At 33.1% G+C, this 21,598-nt stretch overlaps 1 protein-coding gene across 2 annotated transcripts in view; it reads right to left on the bottom strand.

The window, feature by feature from the left end:
• Window positions 1-21,598, bottom strand: part of NUP155 (nucleoporin 155) — a 53,249-nt gene that overhangs the window by 12,268 nt on the left and 19,383 nt on the right. For both annotated transcript variants that reach the window (XM_081054527.1, XM_081054528.1), the window contains exons 12-28: window positions 20,774-20,874; window positions 18,276-18,446; window positions 16,427-16,537; window positions 15,376-15,470; window positions 14,523-14,611; window positions 13,898-13,960; window positions 13,219-13,366; window positions 12,094-12,160; window positions 10,938-11,053; window positions 8,583-8,680; window positions 6,266-6,396; window positions 3,769-3,960; window positions 2,919-3,057; window positions 2,060-2,195; window positions 1,215-1,368; window positions 885-989; window positions 151-305 (exon numbers count right to left, since the gene is read on the bottom strand). In XM_081054527.1, coding sequence (XP_080910653.1) covers window positions 151-305; window positions 885-989; window positions 1,215-1,368; window positions 2,060-2,195; window positions 2,919-3,057; window positions 3,769-3,960; window positions 6,266-6,396; window positions 8,583-8,680; window positions 10,938-11,053; window positions 12,094-12,160; window positions 13,219-13,366; window positions 13,898-13,960; window positions 14,523-14,611; window positions 15,376-15,470; window positions 16,427-16,537; window positions 18,276-18,446; window positions 20,774-20,874 — 2,071 coding nt within the window. The remainder of the gene's footprint in view (window positions 1-150; window positions 306-884; window positions 990-1,214; window positions 1,369-2,059; window positions 2,196-2,918; window positions 3,058-3,768; window positions 3,961-6,265; window positions 6,397-8,582; window positions 8,681-10,937; window positions 11,054-12,093; window positions 12,161-13,218; window positions 13,367-13,897; window positions 13,961-14,522; window positions 14,612-15,375; window positions 15,471-16,426; window positions 16,538-18,275; window positions 18,447-20,773; window positions 20,875-21,598) is intronic.

Below are 21,598 nucleotides of genomic sequence, written 5' to 3'. Positions count from 1 at the left end.
TGTAATCTTCAGGTAAATCGAAGTAAAAGCATAAAAATTCTATATATGTAAAAAACCTGAATGAAGTTTTATTTAAATTCTGAAATCTGAATGTAACTAGATACAACTAGGTTATAAGTCATTTTTCACAGTGAGACTATTATGACATACCTATGCATGTCAGCCAATTTGGACAGGACACGAGCAGCATTACTAAAACTTCTGTTCTTCTCATAATACCTCCAGAGTAAATCCATATAACGAACTTTGTTTTGATCAACTTTGGCCATTCGGACTAGATGTGGCTCCAGAAATGGAGAAGCAATCTGGAAATTGTACAGTTAGGAACATTTTCCCACCACTCACTTGCTCTTCACATAGTAAATATAACATTTTAAAGACAGGTGTGCCTTGTTTTATGAATACATAAGCAAAATTATAATCTGACAATAGGTAAAAGAAGAGGGCAATTTTTCTCATAAATGATAGTTTTACCACAATTAATGAAAGAGTTGCTATGATAGTCGCATTAGGCTGATAAGAATTTATTATGATCCAATTACAAATCTTTTAATAAACTCTATGAGAACACAACTATTGATTCCTAGACTCTGAGCTCAAAAGCATCCTTGAAAAAAAAATCAAATGCCACGTGTTCATATTACAAACTGAGAAACACTGAGACTCAAAGTAGTGAAGTCACATAATGACTTAACGGTAACCTAAAACCAAGTTGGGGTCTCCTGACCCCTAATCCAGTAATTTCCACCCCATCACATAAACTATCCCCATCACATGATAAATACCAAGAAACGTAGCGCAATGGTCTACTCTGCCCACTAGGAAAATATGTTACATTACTTATATAAATTAACAGGACTGGAATAAAAAAAACCATTTTTTACCTGTAGCAATTTATCTGCAAGGTCAGCTTGTATTAGCCAATTATAAAGGGCAATACTAAAGAGCTCATCTTTGGATCGTTGAGATAATTTAAGCATTTGTTCAAACTAAAATAAAGAAAACAGTGAAAATTAACACAGTTAAAAGCTCTGTTGCTCGTCATCACGAACCTTTAGCTTTATAACCCCCTGGTAAGATGGTAAGACATTAAGATTCCTTAAGTGGTAAGTTCTAAGAGCTACTACTTCTCCCAAGATGATTATGCCATCACTACCACAGAGAATGTCTAAACACAATGTATTTTCAGAATAAAAATGTGCTATGCCCCTCACATGATGTCCTGCTTCTTCATTACTCAGCATATTGGGATCAGATGACAGCACTGGAGGCCCAGGTTTTTTGGGTACACTGGGAGACTGAGGAGCAGCCTTACTTTGATTTACCAGTTCTTGAAGTGTATCTGTAATGCACTTGTAACTATTTAATCTGAAAAAGAATGGAAAAGGAGCAATTACATTAATTAGACAGCAACTGATTTATCTTATCTAATTTTAAATACACACAAGAATTTAAAAAGACTATTTTGGAGAATACATATATGCACATATTTGGTATTAAAAATAGTAGAAACCATACACTTTTTAAATAGATTTGAGAAGTGTTTGGTTAAACATAAAAGGGTAAAGTCATAAAAATGCATGTATTAACAAAAACCATGTCTTAGATAGGTTTCATATTTCCTTTACGGACATACACTTTTTCTTTGATAATCTCTACCAATTTTTGAACATTGAAAAATCATCCTTTAAAATAAAATAACTAATGTTCACCCACAACCAGAAATGGGGTGGGGGGGAGAAGCAAGTGTTGTTTCCAAGTAAGTTATCTCATTTAAAATTGACCTTAATGAAGTATCAGAAAAAGCCACAGGAGAAAGTTTAAAAACACATATAAGTTCTTAAGAATTTTCACCAGACTCAAGTTTTATCCTTAGGGCAAGGAATTATTATTCAGATTTAGGCCTTTGATAAAACAAGTCGTTTTAAAGTGAAAGCATAATTCAGTTGTATAAAGGTTGCACTTGAAATATTATTTCCCTAATACTATCAATCAAACTTTACACAAAGAAAAGTCTGTATCCATAAAGTCAACAGTCTGCTAAGGTAATAAAACTCGCCTGTCTTGGAAAGACTGAAGTCCCACAATGTCTTCTTCTGGTTCTCCATGTTTATAGAAATGAAGCCCAAGACCCTGAGGATCTTTTTTCTCTGCAGCAGTAAGAGAGAGCTCAACCACACCCTCATAAAATCGCACTAATGGGAAAGAGAAAGGACAAAGACTTAAGGTGTATTATTAAGCTGGATACATTTTTCCTTGGCTGGCTTATACAAATACTGATCAAGATTATCATGTTTCTGCTGTATATTAGTCACCCTGGTGACAATATCATATAAAATATTTCTGATGAAGTCTAACCAAAGAACAAGACCCTCAAAGAATGAGATCCTAACATGCCTAAAAGGCAACTGCTACATGTATTTTCTGCATTGGAAAAAAAACTTTTGTATTTAAAATAACAAAAAGGAGGGTTTCAGTTTATTGTTGAAAAAAATCTTGGGATTCAAAACTACCTTTGCTAACAGTTATTACTTTTACATTATGTTAGATTTTATTTAATTTTAAAGAGAGCAGGCAGGTAATATTTTAAGAATTAACCAAAAAATTTTAGGCATCTTAAAATTAAATGTAACCCAGAAAGCAATTTAATACAGATGTAGTTTAACTGGATAAAGACTGAAACGCCAATATTAAAAAGTTAAGTATTTGATGATATAAAAAGAGCATTATAGCTTTTGCAGGGGTCAGTGCAGTCACCACAAACTAAAACACAAGGAATGAATTTCCTATGTTGCATCACGTGGGCCACTGAAGTTGAAGGAAGATTTGCTTTTTGGAAGAGGTTCTTTATCACTAACTTATTTTAGTCACAGTCTTTGTCCTCTTAAAGAAGATACGAAGATCACTTTGTTTTTCACCTTGTCTATACTGAGCACAAACATTAGAAAGGTCAACTTGATTGCTGATTTTTTGATACTCCTTTAATGATTCCCTTAACATTCTTTCCTTTTCAATCTTATTTTGAACTTGTCGGGAACGCTGGAGAAGCTCATTTGCCTAGAAACAGAGATGACAAGAACTTAAAGAGATATAAAATCAAGCACATCGATGGTGCTGTCAACATAAGTTTTAGTCTATGTCTAAATTTGCATCTGGTTTATTATAATCAATAATAAAAACAACTCTACAAACTTACTTCTTCTTAATTTTAGGCAGAAAAGTTTTTGACCAAAAAATCCTAGCTATTCTTAATTCCTCTCACAAATATGTTAAGCAAGATAGCTTTTGACTGGTGAATCTGTTGCCTAGTCAATACATTACTGGTCAGCAGGCAGTCCACGTGATACTGATTTTTTAAATTATTTCTACCTGTAGGAAAGGATCAATAAAAATTGCCCAATTAACTCTAATTTATTACAGATTTAATTTAGGTTTAGTGATCATCCTTAATTCTAAGGAGAGGTATAGTTAAATAAATGTGGTATGCTTAAATAAATAAAAGAGGTATAGTTAAATAAATGGCCTAGAAATACTATCAAAGATTCTTTACGAAAAACTTAAATACATATGGATTTTAATAAATCATGAAAAAAAAACCATGTATTCCAACCCCATTCTTACACAGACAAGGAACTGAGGACAGGAAAGATTAAGAAACCTCTGAAGGTCATGTATTAAGTAAAAGATGGTTCCTCATTCCAATTCTAGTGCACTATTCATACCATGAGACCTGTAAGAAACACTGCAACAGGTGACAAAGCACTGTACCTTAGAACAAACTGCATCATCAGTGCTATACAGAAGCGGGCAGATATCCTGTAAATGTAAACTGATGCCATCAACAGCAGCATTATCTCTGATGTAGCAGTTGATCATAGAAGAAATTAATGCCCCAGTCAGTTCTTTGTCCCGGATTACCAGATCTTTAAAGGTGGTGATTTTCAACTGCTCTTGAAATTCCTAGGAGTATAAAAGAGAATCCTTTCTTCTGTCAAATATATAGGAATATCATATTTCCACACAGATTGAAATTTCTTTAATAACTTAACCAAAACATTAACAGACTTTTGTAATTCAAAATAAAAAACATACTAAAACTATACAAACTAACACAATTTTGGAACTTTCATAGAATCATACAGAATTGGAAAAAAGTTTAGTCCAAATCTTACTTTACAAATGAGGAAAGTAAAGACCAGGCAGCGCCAAAATTAGAGCCGAGTCTCCTGACTTCAGATATAATCAGGAAAGAGCAATCACTTAGCTACATTAAAAAATCTTAGGCTTACATTCATTACTTTTCCTAATAATGTTAGAATTCTATCATTCAAGGCCTTCTAACATTGGAGTTTAATCTCATTTTGAACCAATTTGCTTGTTAGAATAGAGGTCTAAATTATTGAGGTGATTAATACTAGAGTAATTTTCTGTTTATAGAGATTTGACTATTTTATCTGTTTTGCAGCAAATATACAATCAATGTTCAAATTTTTAGACTAATACTTAATTTGTATTCCTTGAGCACAACATTCATGACACAAGGAACGAAATTTTGAAGGTGGATCACACAGAAAAAAACAACTATGTTAAAAATTTACCTATATTATAAAACATTCTATCCAGCATAAAAAAAGTTTTCATAATTAAATATTAGCTTGAGATTTTTTTTTTTTAAAGTATGTGTTTGAAATAAATAAAACCACCAACAAACAATTCTTTGGATATTACTGGAAAGAACTAGGGTAATGCCTTTGAACTTTGAAAATTGTACTCAAAAGTAAAGAAATAAACATTTCAGGTTAACAAAATAGCCCAAAAGGACAAGGGAAAATTATTTTTATAGAATTGCAGTTAATAAACGTGGAAGACATCAGATATAAAAAATTACTGTTTTGTAAAACTTAATGAAATAACTCATTCAGGCAATGACTATCGATGGATGATGAAAGTCTGATGGAGAATTTCACAACAGCAGGATTGAATTTACCATTTGAATCTAGCAATCAATCTTAGTATCACTAAAAGTGGGACAGTCAAGCCTTGTGTGTCACCTAATACAGTCTGACACACAAACCACTACCTATGAAGTATTTTAATCTTCCTTAAATAAATGGACCTGAACTTTCAAGCTTCTATAGACTTAACTTCCATTTTACAGAAAATTCAGGAAATAAAGGAATCAGTTTACTACAAGGAAGGTAAAAACAACCTGAAAATGTTGGACATTCCACAGGATAGATGACCCAATATTTACAAGGCAATAGCAAGGAAAAAAGAGGTAATTGCTCTAAACTGAAAGAGATTTAAGAGAAAAAACAAACCAATTCAATGAGTGAACCATCTCTTTAGACTGTGATTTGAATAAACTAATCTGTAAAAATATATTTTTAAAACAGAGAAATCTCATTATTTTAGATGCTACCAAAGAATTACTATTAATATTGCTGAGTGTGATAATGACGTTGTTATTCAAGGAAATGCCCATCTTTTTTTTTTTTAAAGACATACTAAAGTATGTAGAAATGAAATGACATGATGTTTGGATCTACTTTAAAATAATTCATTAAAGAAAAAGAAAAAAAGAGGACAGATTAAGCCACGCTGGTAAAATCTTGAAAATGCTGAATACCAGTAAAGTGTGCCTGGTGATTATTTATATAGAATTGGCTCTATTTTCCGGTATGGTCAGAAATGCTCATGATAAGTAACAGGTAGGAATACAGTCCCCCCAAATAACCTGTCTAGTATTTAGATGCATGCAAATTATCATTAAAAAGGATTCAAACGAGAAATGCAAGATAAATATGAAGCATTCATTTCCCATATTGTAAACATCTTTCTTTGAAGTAGGAATGTTTAATTAAGGTTAGTGGACTCCTTGAAGTCACATGCAAAATTTTTGTGTACATGTTTGTATGCATTCTTTGAAGGTGAGGAGAGGGAGTTTGATCAGAGTCCCAAAGAGATCTGTAGCCCAAATAAAGGTTACAATACACTGTTTTAACAGAATATTTTTGGTAAAGTAAAATTTCATTCACATACTACTCTCACAGCTCTCATACATTGGAAAAATGTGTGGCTCTGAAAAAGTGAATCTCTCAATCTCCAGAGCAAGTTTTCTATTACATATTACCTTTACCATAACCTAAATGCTTCCCAAAATAACCCCCACCCCAAATCAAAGTGTAAGACTAAAGATCACTCAAAAGAAAACAAACTAAGCATAGTAGTAACAGTGTGGACTTAAGGGAAAGAAATATCTTACCTTCTGAAGTTCTCCTACAATGACAGTGAACTGGTGTTCACAAAGAAGTTTCCATAAAGCCAGAGCCTGGTATGATTTTCGAACCAATTGTTGGATTGCCTGAAGTGAAACCTTTTCACTCAGTTGAGCCTCTAATTACAAAACACAATTAGTGAAGTTTGATAAAATGACACAGGTTAAGTTGTTTTATTTCATGTAAAATAATACTTTATTTCAAATAAAAACAACTGTAGTTAAGGCTGAAATCCTTATTGTTCTCCTCCCTTCCCCCTACCCCCCATTATAGACAACATGATCATGAGTCACTGAATTCATGTTTTTATTGTCTCACTATATATACATGTGTGGTGTGTGTATAGGCACATAAATAAAAATATTGCTGTTTTTAAACAATTTACACCATTGCTTTTTCTATTCAGTTATATTTTCACTGGCTATCCATATGGACAAATATAAATCTAATTCATTTATTTTAATTGTTGAGTGTTCCACCATGTAAGAATACTACACCAATTAGGTGAACTGTCCACCTGAAGCACATTTATATTTTTTTCAGTTTTTCCACTAAAACAATAATGCAATAAATATCCTTAAAATAGGTCTTCTGGAAAGTACAGTCAGGTTTCTCTAGGACTGAGTTTCTTAAACTCTAGGTTAAGATGGACTGGTGAGTCACAAAATCAATTCGGTCAATCCAGACAGCTTTTATTTTTCTTAAAGAGGAAATAAAATAAAATAAAAAAGGATAGAAACATTAGAGTGTAGAACAGAGAAAGTTATTTCCTAAAATTTTGTTTTAGTTGTATGTGTATGCTTTAAAACATCTGGGTCATAATTTAAAATGTATTCCTTACTGTGGGAAAAAAGTCTCAAAAGCCTGTTCTAGTATGTATACCTATAGGCGAAACTGCTGGCTCTGAGTATATCTGCCTTCTCAGCTTTTACTAATATGGCTATACTGCTTACAGAGTAGTCATTTCAGGGTATACTGCCAGCACTTTGAATGCTCCCATTTGTATAAATCCTTACCACTAATGCTTGGTACTGTAAGGCCTTACAGAAGAACCATTAGCAGTACTGAAAGAAGAATTTACAAAATAGTAAACAGAAAACTAGGGCCAGCAGGAAGGGAAGAAAGTACCTTGGGACAAAAGTAAATGGCTGGGTCTTAATCAGCAAAATCCCATCAGCTAGAATAATTGGTTCAAACAATAGAAGACAGAAGAACTTAAAAAAAAAATGAATGACAGACAAAATTTAAGAAGTAACTTATTATTCCAATTCATATCTGGAATAATTGATGATTTTGAGAACTTTTTAGTTCTCTTGTTCTTGTTGTTACTAGTATTTATAACAGACAAAAACACAACCAAAAACTTGATTCACATTTTTAAGTCTATAAAATCGAAAAATAACTAGTGATGATGTAGAGAACTGGAACCCTTTGTGCACTACTGGTGGAAATGTAAAATGGTGCAGTTGCCATGGAAAATACTATGTCGGTTTCTCAAAAAAATTAAAGATTAAATTACCATATGATCCAGCAATTCCACTTCTGAGTATATAACAAAATAACTGAAAACAGGGACTCAAATTAATATGTATTCCACGTCCATAGCAGGATTATTCACAATACCCAAAAAGTAGAGGCAATCCCATTGTCCACTGGGATGAATGGATAAACAAAATGTGGCATATACATACAATGGAATATTATTCAGTCTTAATAAGGAATGAAATTCTGACACGTGCTACTGCATAAACTTTGAAGACATTATGCTAAGCGAAATAAACCAACCACGAGAACAAATACCATATGATTCCACTTATAGGAGATACTTAGGGTAGTAAAATTCAGAGACAGGAAAAAAAAAGAATTGTGATTGTCAGCATCTGGGGGCAGAGTAAAATGAGGAGTTATTGTTTCACGGGTACAGAGTTTCAGTTTGGGAAGATGAAAAAAGTTCTACAGATGAATAGTGGTGATGGTTGCACAATGTGATGTACTAAACACCACGGACACTTGGTTACACTGGTAAATTTTATGTTATATGTATATAGTTTACAATTAAAAAAACTCATTAGAAAATGTGTCTATCATGTTTTCTGGTTGAAGGGAAAAAATATGTAGGCTGAAAATTATGGGAATACATGACACCCATACTGTCCCACTTTTCCCAAAATCACACTGATATTTTAATAAAAAATATTTGTTACCACAAACTTATCTGTTTGATATGTTCATTGTTTTCTATTCAACTAATAAAACCCTTTACTGGGGTCATATACATTTAACCGACCAGAAATACTAATTTACCATGAAACTTCCTCTGTAGCTCCTGTTGCATTTGCTGGGTATTTCCATTTTCGGGACGCATGAATCCAATCAGCCTCTGCTGTAGTTTGGCAGGAGTACTGAAACAGAAATTCCAGAATGTGTATTTGTCTTTCACATCTTTGTTGAGATATAGTTCATATACCATACAATTCAACCATTTAAAGTGTACAATTTAATTTTTTAAATGTATTCGTCGGGTCATGAAATTATCACCACAATCTAATTTTAGAGTATTTCCCTCTCCCCATTAGCAGTCAATCCCCATTTCCTCCTTTCTCCCACCTGTTCCCTAAGCAACCATTCATCTACTTTCTATGTCTATAAGTTTGCCTGTTCTGAATATTTCACATAAATGAAATCCACTAGGGTGCCCCACTGTTATTATAACTCTTTTAATCCATTTGCAACTTTTTAATGGGTATAATCCATTTATACCCAGATATAATTGGGTATAAATTTCCCTAAGATCTAATTATTAAAGGATGGAGAGAGCCAATTGGCAAAGAATAAACAAAACAAATATCAAGTCTCATCTGGTTGGCCCTAGCATCCACGCACAGATTTCCTCTAGAGCTAAAACAAAGTCCATTAAATGCTGTGCGGTATGGACACTGCTACAGTCTCCCAACTCACTTGAGAGAAACTGCAGCTTCACTGGTCTGTTTGGCCCACTAAGGGAATATCTATCAGTTGACCTAAGCACAGCTTCTTACCATATTCTGGGGCTAAACTATGCCTGGGAGTTTCACAAGAGCTTTGCTTGCTTGGTTAGCTACTGAACAATGACCACAACTGCTAAGTGGACAGATGTAGATAGACAGATCTAACTACTAATGAACAAACATATTCATTTAAAACAGAGCCAGAGAAATGTCACCAAATATATTTGTTCACTTAGAAAAGAAAAACTATGCTAGGCAGTTGAAACCAGAGATAAAATGAAGACTTGAAAAACAATTCCAGTTGTATTCTTAGTGAGATTTGGGAATCATAATACAAGAGCTAATTGCCATGAAAAAGGAAAAATTAGAAAATAAAAGCTCTTGGAATTAAACATATAATAGCAAGAAAAATATCCAAGATTGAACAAATGCCACATAAAATAGAATTAAATGACTGAGAACATCAACTCTAGGAATTCTGCAATCTACATAACACACATAGGAAGGAAGGAAGGAAGGAAGGAAGGAAGGAAGGAAGGAAGGAAGGAAGGAAGGAAGGAAGGGAAAGAGAAAAGGAACTATGGAAGACAAGAAATTGAGGGTAGATTCAGGAGAGTCAATATGATTCTCCAAAAAAAATAGGGAAGAGGCAATAATACAATAAGTAAACAGAAAATTCACCAAAGCTTAAGTCATTAGGTCTAAATGCTCATCGAGAACATTTTATTCTCAACTCCCATTGAAAGAAGACATACCTAAAGACACTGGTGTATTTTCTGAATTATAGCAGTAAAAAAAGCAAAAGCATAAAAATTTCAAAATAAGCACAAGTATTCAGAGAGGAAAGAAAATCAGAAAGGCAATGCATTTCTTCTATAGAACATAAAAAATGGGAACAAAATGTATATGAAGATTTGTTCACCTGATGAACTGACAAATTAATCAAAGAACTCATCCACACTACAACATGTGAATCTAAAAATATTATGCTAAGGGAAAGAAGCCAAAACAAAACGCCACATATTGTATATTTCCAGTTATATAAAGATCCAGAACATGGCAGAATCACAGAGACAGGCAGATTAGTGGTTACCAGGAACTGTGGGAAGGGGAGCTAGGGAGTGTTGTGGACTGCGTATTTGTGTCCCACCAAATTCTTATGTTGAAGCCCTAATCCCCCAAAGTGATGGTATTTAGAAGCGAGGCCTTCAGATGAGGTCATGAAGGTGAACATCCCTGATGAGACTAGTACCTTTATAAGATGATACCAGAGAGCTTGCTCTCTCATTTTCTCTCTGCCACGTAAGGATACAGAAAGACAGCAGCTGTCTATAAACCAGGAAGGGGGTCCTCCCCAGAACCGGACCGTAGTGGCACCTTGATCTCAGCCTCCAGGACTGAGAAATAGATTTCTCTTGTTTTAGCCAGTCTATGGTATTTTTGTTACTAAGACAGGGAGTGACTACTAATGGGTATAGGGTTTCTTTTTGGTGTGATGAAAATATTCTGGAATTAGATAGTGGTGATGATTGCATAACCTTGTGAATATAGTAAAAAAAACCACTGAACTGTGTATTTTAAAAGGATGAATTTTATAATATGTGAATTGTATCTCAGCAAACAAAAAAGGAAAAGGAAAAAAACTGAGCAAATAAATCCCATTTATTCTTACTTTGGATTTCCTAGTGGTCCTCCTGTAAATTGGGAGTTTCTGTCTAGAAATTCTTGTAAGCCTTTTAGGTCTTGTAGCACTGACTCCAGCAGTTGGGAGGGAACACTGCTTTCAATCTGTAAGAAAGGAATTACTTTCAAAAATTTCAAAACAGTGAAAAGGTATATATATAAAAAACGTAATCATACTCTGTATATCTATAATTGAATATAAAGTGTTAATTTTGAAGTACCCTATCTTTTCTTTTTCCTCTCTAAATTCACACTTGGTGACCAGAATAAAGGGCTAGATACCCAGATCCCTCCTCTTCTCTCCTGGTTCGATTTAGATATAATTTACAGACTGTGAAATACACAAATCTTAAGTGAACATCTTGTTAACTTTTTTCATTTTAATACAGTCACCACCCAGACCACAACTGAGAATACTTTCAACACCCAGGAAAGTTCCCTAATGCCCCTTTCTGGTCATTAGGTATTCCATTTCCCATGTAACTACTTTTCTTACTTTTATCACTGTAGATTAGTTTATTCTTGCACTTCATAAATAGAATCATGTACTATGTTCAGTAAATACATGCTTATTCTTAGAAATGTGAACTTGAAAAGAATATCAAAGTTGAAAGGATATTTGCATCTTTTCATTTTAAAAAGAAAAAGTTTAAAATAAATTGCATTCATATTTCACATTTAAAAATATTTTACTACCTGAATTTATAATACAAATTTCTATAAGAAGTTTTCTTAAAGTATCCTAGAAAGTATGCCAATGCATGGCAATTAGTACCGGGTCCATGTAGTTTTGGGGCATGAGTTTAAGCAAAATATTTAAATAATAGCTCTGAGCAATATTAAGAGTTAGGATTTACACCATTTAACCCTCACAACAACCTTACGAGGGGGATATATTATTATTCTCATTTCACAGTGAGGTATCAGGCTTTGAAATGTTAAGAAATTTACCCATTAGTTAAGAAGTGACAGAACTCAGACTTAACCCAGGGGGAGGAACAGTTTATTGGACAAGTACACAAACACATACATAAAAGAATTATCATTGTATCTTGTTTATAACATCAAGAAATATGAAACAGTTCCATTAACAACATAAACTGGTTAAATACAAATAATAGAACACTAGTATACAACACACTTACTGCAATGATCTCTCTGTTGCCACTCTTGAATACTCTTTCCACAACTAAACTAGCATCCCAGATATTTCTGGAACAAAAAGTGTATTAATAATTGTGCTGTAGATGAATAATAACAATTACAACGTTATAAATTTCTTTCTATGTGTTTATTAAAGTATAGCACTGGTTTCATTTAACATTTTACTAAGTTATCTGAAAAAACGGAAAACAGGAAAATTTCCAAACCTGATATATCCAAGCTATTTCATATACTGAAATATAGCTGAAGAAAAATCAAAGGCTCTGGGTAATGAATAATAAACAAGGAAGCTTATAATGCAAAATCAAATTTATAAGAGAGTTTTACACTGTTTCACATTTTTAAGCAAATAACTCGAATGAAAGCTTACATCCCAAATCTAAGAAAAGCATATTACTGTGTTATAATTAACTAGATAGTATGACAGACTTATTGCAAAAATGACTATATTTTATCCCTCCCTATATCTATCCCATTTACAATACAGCTTTGATGCTTCTCTCATATTGAGTTTATTTCCCACTTTTCAAATCTGGGTTGGCCTGGAGGTGTTACCCTGGCCAAGTGAATGTGGTGGAAATAATAGTAGGCCAATTGTGGGCCTGGGCATCAAGAGGCTTTGCGAGTTTCCTCTCTCATGGAACCTTGCTATCATCAATGGAGGATAAGAGGCCATGTGGAGAACAACCCAAGTGTCTGAGCTGAGACCGCTCTAGACCAACGTACAAACATAACCCTAAACATGCGAGTCCAGCCAAGATTGACAGAGCTGTCGTCAACTTCGTAATTGCATATGCATGAATGAGCCTCGACAAGACCAGAACTGTCTAGCTGGTTTACAGAAAAATGTTATTGAGTTAATATACATTGAGTTATATATTAATATGTATAGAGATGTATTTTAAGATATATATACAATACGGGAATATAGATGGTTAGATTAAAAAAACCTGAATAACAGAAAACAGTATTATTAATGGATAATTGAGCTAAAACTCTAAGTACAATTGAATGGAATAAATGATGCTCCAAATTTAGAATTAAAAATATTAAACTATACAAACTACGACAAGGTGGGCAATAGTTACTTATTGCATGACACTTACCCCATGATTCGAGAAAAGTAAATGCATATACCATTGTGTTTTCCAGAGTACACAATCTCCGGTCCAGCCATACAACTCATACTTGTGGCCGGAATTGCTAGATTTCCTGAAGCAGACACCGGAGTTGACATGACAGGAGAATGTATACCTTGTACAAACATAAGAAAACACATCTTAAAACTTAACTGCAAACATTCAGAATTTTCAATAATCCAAGTGTGTTGTATCTAGACCCACAGATATGAATATTTACAAAAATAATGGAATAAATAGATATTTAATTTCCCTTGATAAAAAGAGAAACTTAGACTTGGATGGGTGCTCACCAGGTAGGTTTTCAAATGTCAGCAATGCAGAATAAAAAGGAAAGAGAGCTTGCAATCACTGTTCCTTAATGTTGAAAGTGAAACAGAACTATTACACAGATTTTATGGGTGGTGATTAAATCATGGTACCCAAATAAGGGGCTTTCCAGGTACTACTAACGGTGTTCCTATTCTATTTAAAGGCATTCATGGCCAAATGTCAATACTTGCTAGGATGTCACTTCTATTAAATTATATTATTTTTAAGAGAATAGAGCAAGTTAATCTTTTTCGTACTAAGCATTAAGGGTAATGCACAATATTAGCTCTTCAAAAAGAACAGTGGTAGCAATCTAAAATAAAGAAAGAGGTACCTTGAGATGGTGTTCCCAAAAAGGATGGATTTGGATATGAACTACCACTAGGAAGAGGAGAACCTAAAAAGGAAATAAAAATATAAAGATTTATAAAATAACTTCCCAATTTTTGAATATCATCATAATCAGATACAGAAGCTATTACGAAGTATAACAGTGAGGAATGGCACCACCCATAATATATTCAAGAATTAGGGACTCATCTCATCTCCCAGTAACATTCTAACAATCCCCACACTGGAAAACACTGAGGTAATTATTAAATCAATCCTCTCTTTCCTTTTTACTAAATAACAAACGAGTTCTATAAATACTACTGGTTATATCTTATTTTGTTCCATAGTATACATTAAGAACTCAGTATTAAGATATCACCGCTTTTAAGAGACAGATATCTATAGTTATTCACCAATATAGTAGTAGCATTAAGTAAAATATAATGAAAAGCTTTGTCTATTAAGATAAATATAATGAAAAAATATAATGAAAATATAATGATAAATATAATGGTAAAATATAATGAAAAGCTTTTTCTATTAAGATAGTTTGTAGTTTTACAAACTACAAAGTTTGTAAAATTCAAACTCTATCAGAAAGTTTGGATTCAATGTTTCATACTCACTAGCATAGACAGGGGACCCCAAGATGGGACCGACATTGCTCGGGGTGGGGAGAGCAGCTGGAAATCTCATCTGAGCTTCACCGCCGTACCTATTTTTACAACAGAGGCTGAGCTTATTCAGTGAACCTATCCACCTTAAAAGCTGGAATTGTTCCAAATCCTATTTAGCTTTCAAAATAAATCCTTTAAACATTAGAGACTTTAATGTACTGTGTTTACAGTGAAATATATGCGTAGATACATTATAAAATATGTATTTAGTAAATGTTAACTTGAATATCAGGAAGAATTATGAGGGATTGGCAATTTCTGGCAATTTCTAAAAAGCGTCAGCAATGCACAGAGTTTACTAAATGAGTAACACACATAGTATGAACACTATGGCACTATAGTGTTCATACTAGATAATGGTCAGGCAGTACTTAAAAAAATTCTTTTAAACAAATCACATTTCAAATTCTTTACTTAGCTAAGTATCTTGCAAATAAAAATCTCTTTGATACCAAGTTTCCTTGATTCAGAATCTCTCAATGACAATGCTACTCATAAAGCAGAATTGGTATAGTGTTTGAGGAAGTAAAAACGATACATGAAATAACTGGGGTAGAAAGGTGTAGAAGGAAGACTAGATAAGAGTTAGAGGACAGAATCCAGAGAAAGGGTAACAACGCATAAATTATGCTCATCTAGCTGTTTCTATTAGCATTGCAATCTTTCTAGATTTTACCTTTTCACAAATTTTAGTAACTTGTATCTATAGTCACTGAAATGTTTGGCAAGCCCTTAAACTATCACATTGGCCACGGCAAATATTTTTAAAAATGGCCAAGAACAAAAGAAAACTGACATATACCTGAAGAAAGCCCGCGTAGCCCAGGCAGACACTTCTCTATCACAGGCAGCAGTGGAACAAGCAAGGATAAGGCAAGTTGCACAAGCCTGGTCTTCCTGTAAAAAAAGAACACCTTCCCTTATATTAAACATAAACATTTAAAAAGAAGTTCTGTTTCAATGCTGTATCCAGTGTTAAATCTGTGCCCAGCACACAGCAGGTGCTTAATAAATATTTGCACATTGAATGAAATCAGTTGGTAAGAAAAAGGAGAAGTAAGCACTATTGGTTTTAAACTTCATCAAAGGTGCTATTGTTAAAGGATGCTCTCTTTTCTTTTTATCTAGATTCTGGTTTATTCCCCTAATTTTTTCTCATGGTCTTTTTACCTTTTAGAAAATAACAATTAACAATTGCTAACATTTACTAAGTACCTGTCATGTGCCAGGCACTATTTTAAGAGCTTACCATTTATTAACCACATCATATACTATTATAATATGATGCGTATTTTACACACGAGGAAACTGAAGCCCACAGGATTCAAGTGATCTACTCTGTGGTGAGTCTGCTGATTTAAATCCAGAGCCTGTATATTTAACTTTGATCTGATATTCTTGATTTTACATTAAGCATTCCCAGTTCTACCTTGTTTATTCTAGTTATGGCTTTGAAATACTAATGTCCCCGTCACTACTGCCTCCAGTTTTTTCCTTAGGTCATTAAGCAAAATAAAATAAAAATAAAAATAAAAAATTAAAAGGATTGGTCCACAAATGTCTTGTGTTTCGAATAAAAATGCATTTACCATGCAACTTGAATATCAGCCTCTTACAAGTACACTTTAATAAGAATTTATCAACAAGAGAATAAAAATCTGATTTTACCATTGCCTTATAGTGTATTAATACTGCTCCAAATATCAGTACACATACAGTGATTAATGTAAAAAAAGGAAGTTTGGTAAGATTACCTGTTAATTACAGTATTTTTGGTCCTAAGATAAAATTAGCTATCATTCCTACTGTTTTACTGTTTAAATTATCACATTTAAAAAAGTACATATAATTACCTGATGTAATTTAAAGAATCTTTCAATCTCTTCTCCATCTCCACCCACATTACTCACAAGTAGATGCCTTAGTTGATCCACAGGCCTAAGTTTATGAAACATAAGACTCCCCTAAGAAGTTAAAAAAAACACACATGAATAATAGATTTATCAAGTTTGGCTGCTAACAACTGACCCTGATTATTTAATCAATGAAACAACAACAAAAACATAACTTCAAGAATACAAAGTAAACTGGTCAAAAAGAGCATCTACATTTCAACTCCCAACCTACACTAGCTCTATATATGCATAAAGAAAATTTAGTAAGAAAACACTGTTCCATCAGACACAAACAATATTAGTATAGCATGTGCTATTACTATGCATAAGATAAAGGTTTATAAAATGTTATGTCTAAAAGAGCGAGCAACTTTTTTACTTATCTTTTTTTTAGCAGATGTATTTTCTTATTAAATTTGGAAAGTTCTAGTATAAGCTCAAGTAAATACTAGAATTTAGACTACGAAAAAAGCTGAAGATTAAAGTTAGATTATCCATTAATCATGTTGGCACAAGTATGTTCATTTAGAAAAAAATGAAGCTGGATCCTTATTCATTCACACCAAGATAAATTCCAAACATTAAAGATTTAAAGGACAAAATAAAACTATAATAGTACTAAGAGAAACTATGGGTGAATTCTTTTATGAACGTCAGAATAAGAAGTTTTTCTACTATGATATAAATCCCAAAAAATAACCTGAAAATTTCAACTACTTATAAATTTATCCATATGGGAAAAATCTCAATCGACAAAAATCAAATGACAAACTATGAAAAAATATGGAACTAAAATCACAGATAGTTCCCTTGACGCACAAAGAGCTTCTGTAAATTAAAAAAGACAATTCAATAGAAAAGTAGGTATAAAATAGAAATAGCTCACAGAAAAATAAACTCGTAAAAACATAGTTCATCTCAGTCTTAATAAGACGGCATACTGTCCTTGGTGAGGACTGTAGGGAAATAGGCGGTCCACATCCACTGCTAGTGAATGTATGTACGTACGCGTATGTATACAGGGAAATCTGGCAACATCTATCAAAAAGTATAAACGCATATACTCTTTGACCCAGCAGACGCAATTCTACATGCAAAATGATATATGCACAAGGTAGGAGCATTACTTCTAACAGCTAAAGATGATCCATGAATAGGGGCTTATTTAAATATGGTACCACCATAGAAAGGAATACCTTTCAAATATAAAATAGAATGAGAAGTTCTCTATATAATGATATGGAAAGAGCTCTACAACCAATTTTTGAAATATAAAAAACAAAGTATAAAACAGTGTATATAACATACTACCCTTTGTTTAAAAGTATATTTGTATTGGTTGTGGATCTGTAACATATCTCGGGAAGTATACACAGATGCTGATGACAGTGGTGTCTGCAAGGAATGGACCTGAACTGGAAGGAAGATTTTACTTTGCATACCTCTTGTTATCCCATTTGAATTTTGTCAGAACATTACTATTATTCAAAAAATAAATGAGAAAAATTTTTAAATAATTTAAGTGAGAACAATAAGAAATACAGTTTGCTTATTTTATTTATTTCATACTGCTAAACACTAGTGATAGAAATGCTACCTTAGAAAGAGTAAAACATTTCATACAGAGCGAGTTCTTTTTGTTGCATTTTGGGGATTTACAAACTATCTCTTAAGAACATTTCAAGAGTAAACATTTTTAAGTACATAGTAAATGACTCTACTAAGCAACTACCGTTTGCAATCAATAAAAAACATTAACTATTGCTTCTCTTCTTTTTGTGTCCATGTTAACAAAATATACACATACCTGTGCTGAAAGGAGAACAAATTTCTTTGGAGGCAACATGTGCTGCTGTACAACAACTGGTGAGTCTGTTATTGGAATACGATCCTTATTTAAGGGTGTAATTATTTTATCTACTTTCAATTCATCTATTGCAGAAAGAGCCCAGGAATGACCATCAACACGGGTCGTCATCTATGTAAAAGAAATAAAATGTTTTAGACTACTATTATTAAAGTTACATAAAGCAAAACGTTTAAAAGGAGAAACATAGACTTAATCTCTAGGAAAATGTAGAATTTAATAAATAATACTGTCACATAAACATTCTCAAAAGTCTGTATTTAATTTTCTACTAATTCTTTTAATCAGGCGTGTTCTATGATGATAATCTTTCCACACTAGATATAGGCAAAATTTTCCTAAGATAAACTATAAATAGTATTCACTAGAATTACAATGCATTCTATAATCAAGACTAACTACCTTCTACCACCTTTTCAGGATACATTGATTTATCCTGGTTGGTCCAGTGCTCTTATTTTTGGTGACATGTAGATTTTTGTTCTCTTTTGAAGTTACATTTGCTTTCTGAGCTAAGATACTCCTTTAAAACAATGTATCTTAATCTCCTAAAATACTTTTATTATCAACAATTTCAAGCATCCAAAAATGTTGAAAGTACAGTAAATGTCCATATGCCCAATACCTAGATTCAACAATTGTTAGCATTTTTGTCATATTTGCTTTCTCTATACATTTTTTGTCTTTTACTGAACCAATTGAAACTTATGGACATGGTATGTCACCGTTACTTTTTAATCCATCTCCATATAAAGGTATTTTCTTATATAACCATGATGCTATTAAAACATTTAAGAATATTAAAAATAAAAACAATTAACAATTCTATAATATAATCTAAAGACCAGCCAATATAGAACTTCCCCATTGTCCCAATGTCTTTTAGAGCTGTTTTGGGAGATTAGAACTTGGTCAAAGTTCATGTACTATATTTACATTTGTGTTATTTTTTTAAAAAGTCCCTATTTGAGAATAACTCAAGTATTATACAAACAAAATATGATGTATAACATTTGCTATAAAAAATAATTAACATTTATCAAGTGCTTCCTAAATGCTAGGTACTCTTCTGACTGCTACACACATGAACTCATTTAATCATATCACAATCCCACAGAGGCAGGTACTATTATAGACAAGGAAATCGAGGACCAGAGACATATTAAATCCTTGGAGCCACAGCTTTGAGGAGATGGAGCCAGAATTCCACCTTGCACCCCTCACACAACACTCCCATAAGACAAGGTTCATATCTTACCGAGCTCTGAATCCTCAGTCTATCACAATATGAGACACCTACAGGTGCTCAGTAAACTTCAAAGAATAAAGGAACGAATTTGAGAAAAGTGCTCTTTGCCTCCAGACCTATCTCCTGCCCTTACCCCAGCAACTTGGGCCATGCCACACACCTGGAAAAGCCCTTTCAAACCGTGAGCCCATCCCTGGGGGTTGGGTTCTTCCTCCTCCCATCTACACTCCCCTTTCTTATTCCCCTAAGTAGAAGGGCTTAAGTTGGAGACTAACTAGAGAGTAGCTGGTGACAGCTGGAACCAAAATGCCTTCAAAGATGGTTCCAAAGAGAGAGTATAAGACATTCACACCCTTGTGGGAGTTGGTTTATGTGGGTTGATCAGCAGCTTCTGGGAGCAGCCAGTATGGACGATGCTAGGCCATCTAGGAGGACAGATGGGGGTGGGATAGGTGACACCAAGGAACAGGGGCAGAGATGGCCTTTTCTGGCCACATCCTTAGGGATGCTGGCATCCCCTTAGGTCTTCATGGGCTGGGCTGGGACAGGCGGGGCCGCATTCCTCACCCAGAACTTCCTGGAGACTTTACACAGACTTCCTGGAGAACATGTGGTTATTTGCTTTTAAAACACAATTATGTATTTGTGGGTACACATTTGCATAAGCAGGGAAGACAGATAAAACAAGATGGGGAAAATGTTGGTAATTCACTAACGTGGTGTTCAAGTTACCATTTTCTCTATTGTTGTGTATGTTCGAAAATTTCCATAATTAAGAAAAAGTTTTAAAAAATTTAGGCAGAACTGTAAATTAAAGAGATCATCAGAATAAAATTCTAAGTCATAACTACAATGGATGGCCTCATAATACTAAAATAACTAAAACTACAATATAGTTAAATGGGACAAAGATCATTTCAGAAAAGATAAATGCATTTTCAAGTACATGATGAAAAACATTCCAAGAGGGTTACAATGTTTACTTTAAAGATTATTTTTTAATGATTACCATAATGACTTCTAACCTCACAGAGGAAAAACAAAGATTAGGATACACTTTTTCTCAATATGATTTCTAATCTTGTGATATTTTTAGAAGCAAACAGTACATCAGAGGATAGTTTCTTATAATTTAATTCTTCACTTAAAATTATATAAACCGTTATTTGCAATTCTCAAGATAACTTACTTGGGTTTCCATCATTGGCTTTTGGAAAGGAAATGTATCATGGTTGACACACCACAAAATGTCATTATCTTCATTTTCCGAGGCTGCCATCAGTAGAATACCTAAAAGTTGAACACACAAAATCGTGTAATGCTAAATAATATGCATCACCAATAATGTTAGTAATATTGACATTAATATGTATACTTTTTATACAAAGCATTCATTGTTTTAAGTACACAAGTTATAAAAATAAATAAAAATAAATCTCTTAAAGAACATATAATTATTGGTAGGATAGGATTGTTAACTGTTTCAGATCTTGTATTTCTTTCAAGTAAACACTTTTTTCACAATTTAATGTTTCTGAAGTTAGGACATATTTAATTTTCAATACGATTATCAACTTAATTAACTTTAAAAATGTTTAATACATAAAATAATGTTGTGACTCATAATCCAACGTATCCAATATTTAATGAAATAGAGTCTATGTACTGGTTAATTCAAACACACCATAAATAAAATTGATGATGTTACCAGTAGAATGGCAGAAATAAATATACTATAAAAACTCCATCTCAGCAATACTAGCTAATATTACAGTTTGATTTTGAAATATATTTTCCTGGGTTCAATTCCAGGTCTCCCAATAATTTGCTCTTTCTATAGCGACTTTAGTGATATCAGTCTTAAGTCCACAGGATGGTTGGAGATAATGGGACCACAATTAATAAAACATATAACTAGCTTGTGAAAAATGGAGAGTAGTTGGAAGAAAACGTTTCTTAAAATTTAGCATATGGAAGTTTGAAGAAATGCAATTTGATCACATCATGTACATAA

This window comes from Rhinolophus hipposideros, assembly GCF_964194185.1.
Source record: "Rhinolophus hipposideros genome assembly, chromosome: 7".
Classification (NCBI taxonomy): Eukaryota; Metazoa; Chordata; class Mammalia; order Chiroptera; family Rhinolophidae; genus Rhinolophus; species Rhinolophus hipposideros.
The sequence above is the reverse complement of the archived record's forward strand: the minus strand, read 5'-3'. Positions and strand labels throughout refer to the sequence as shown.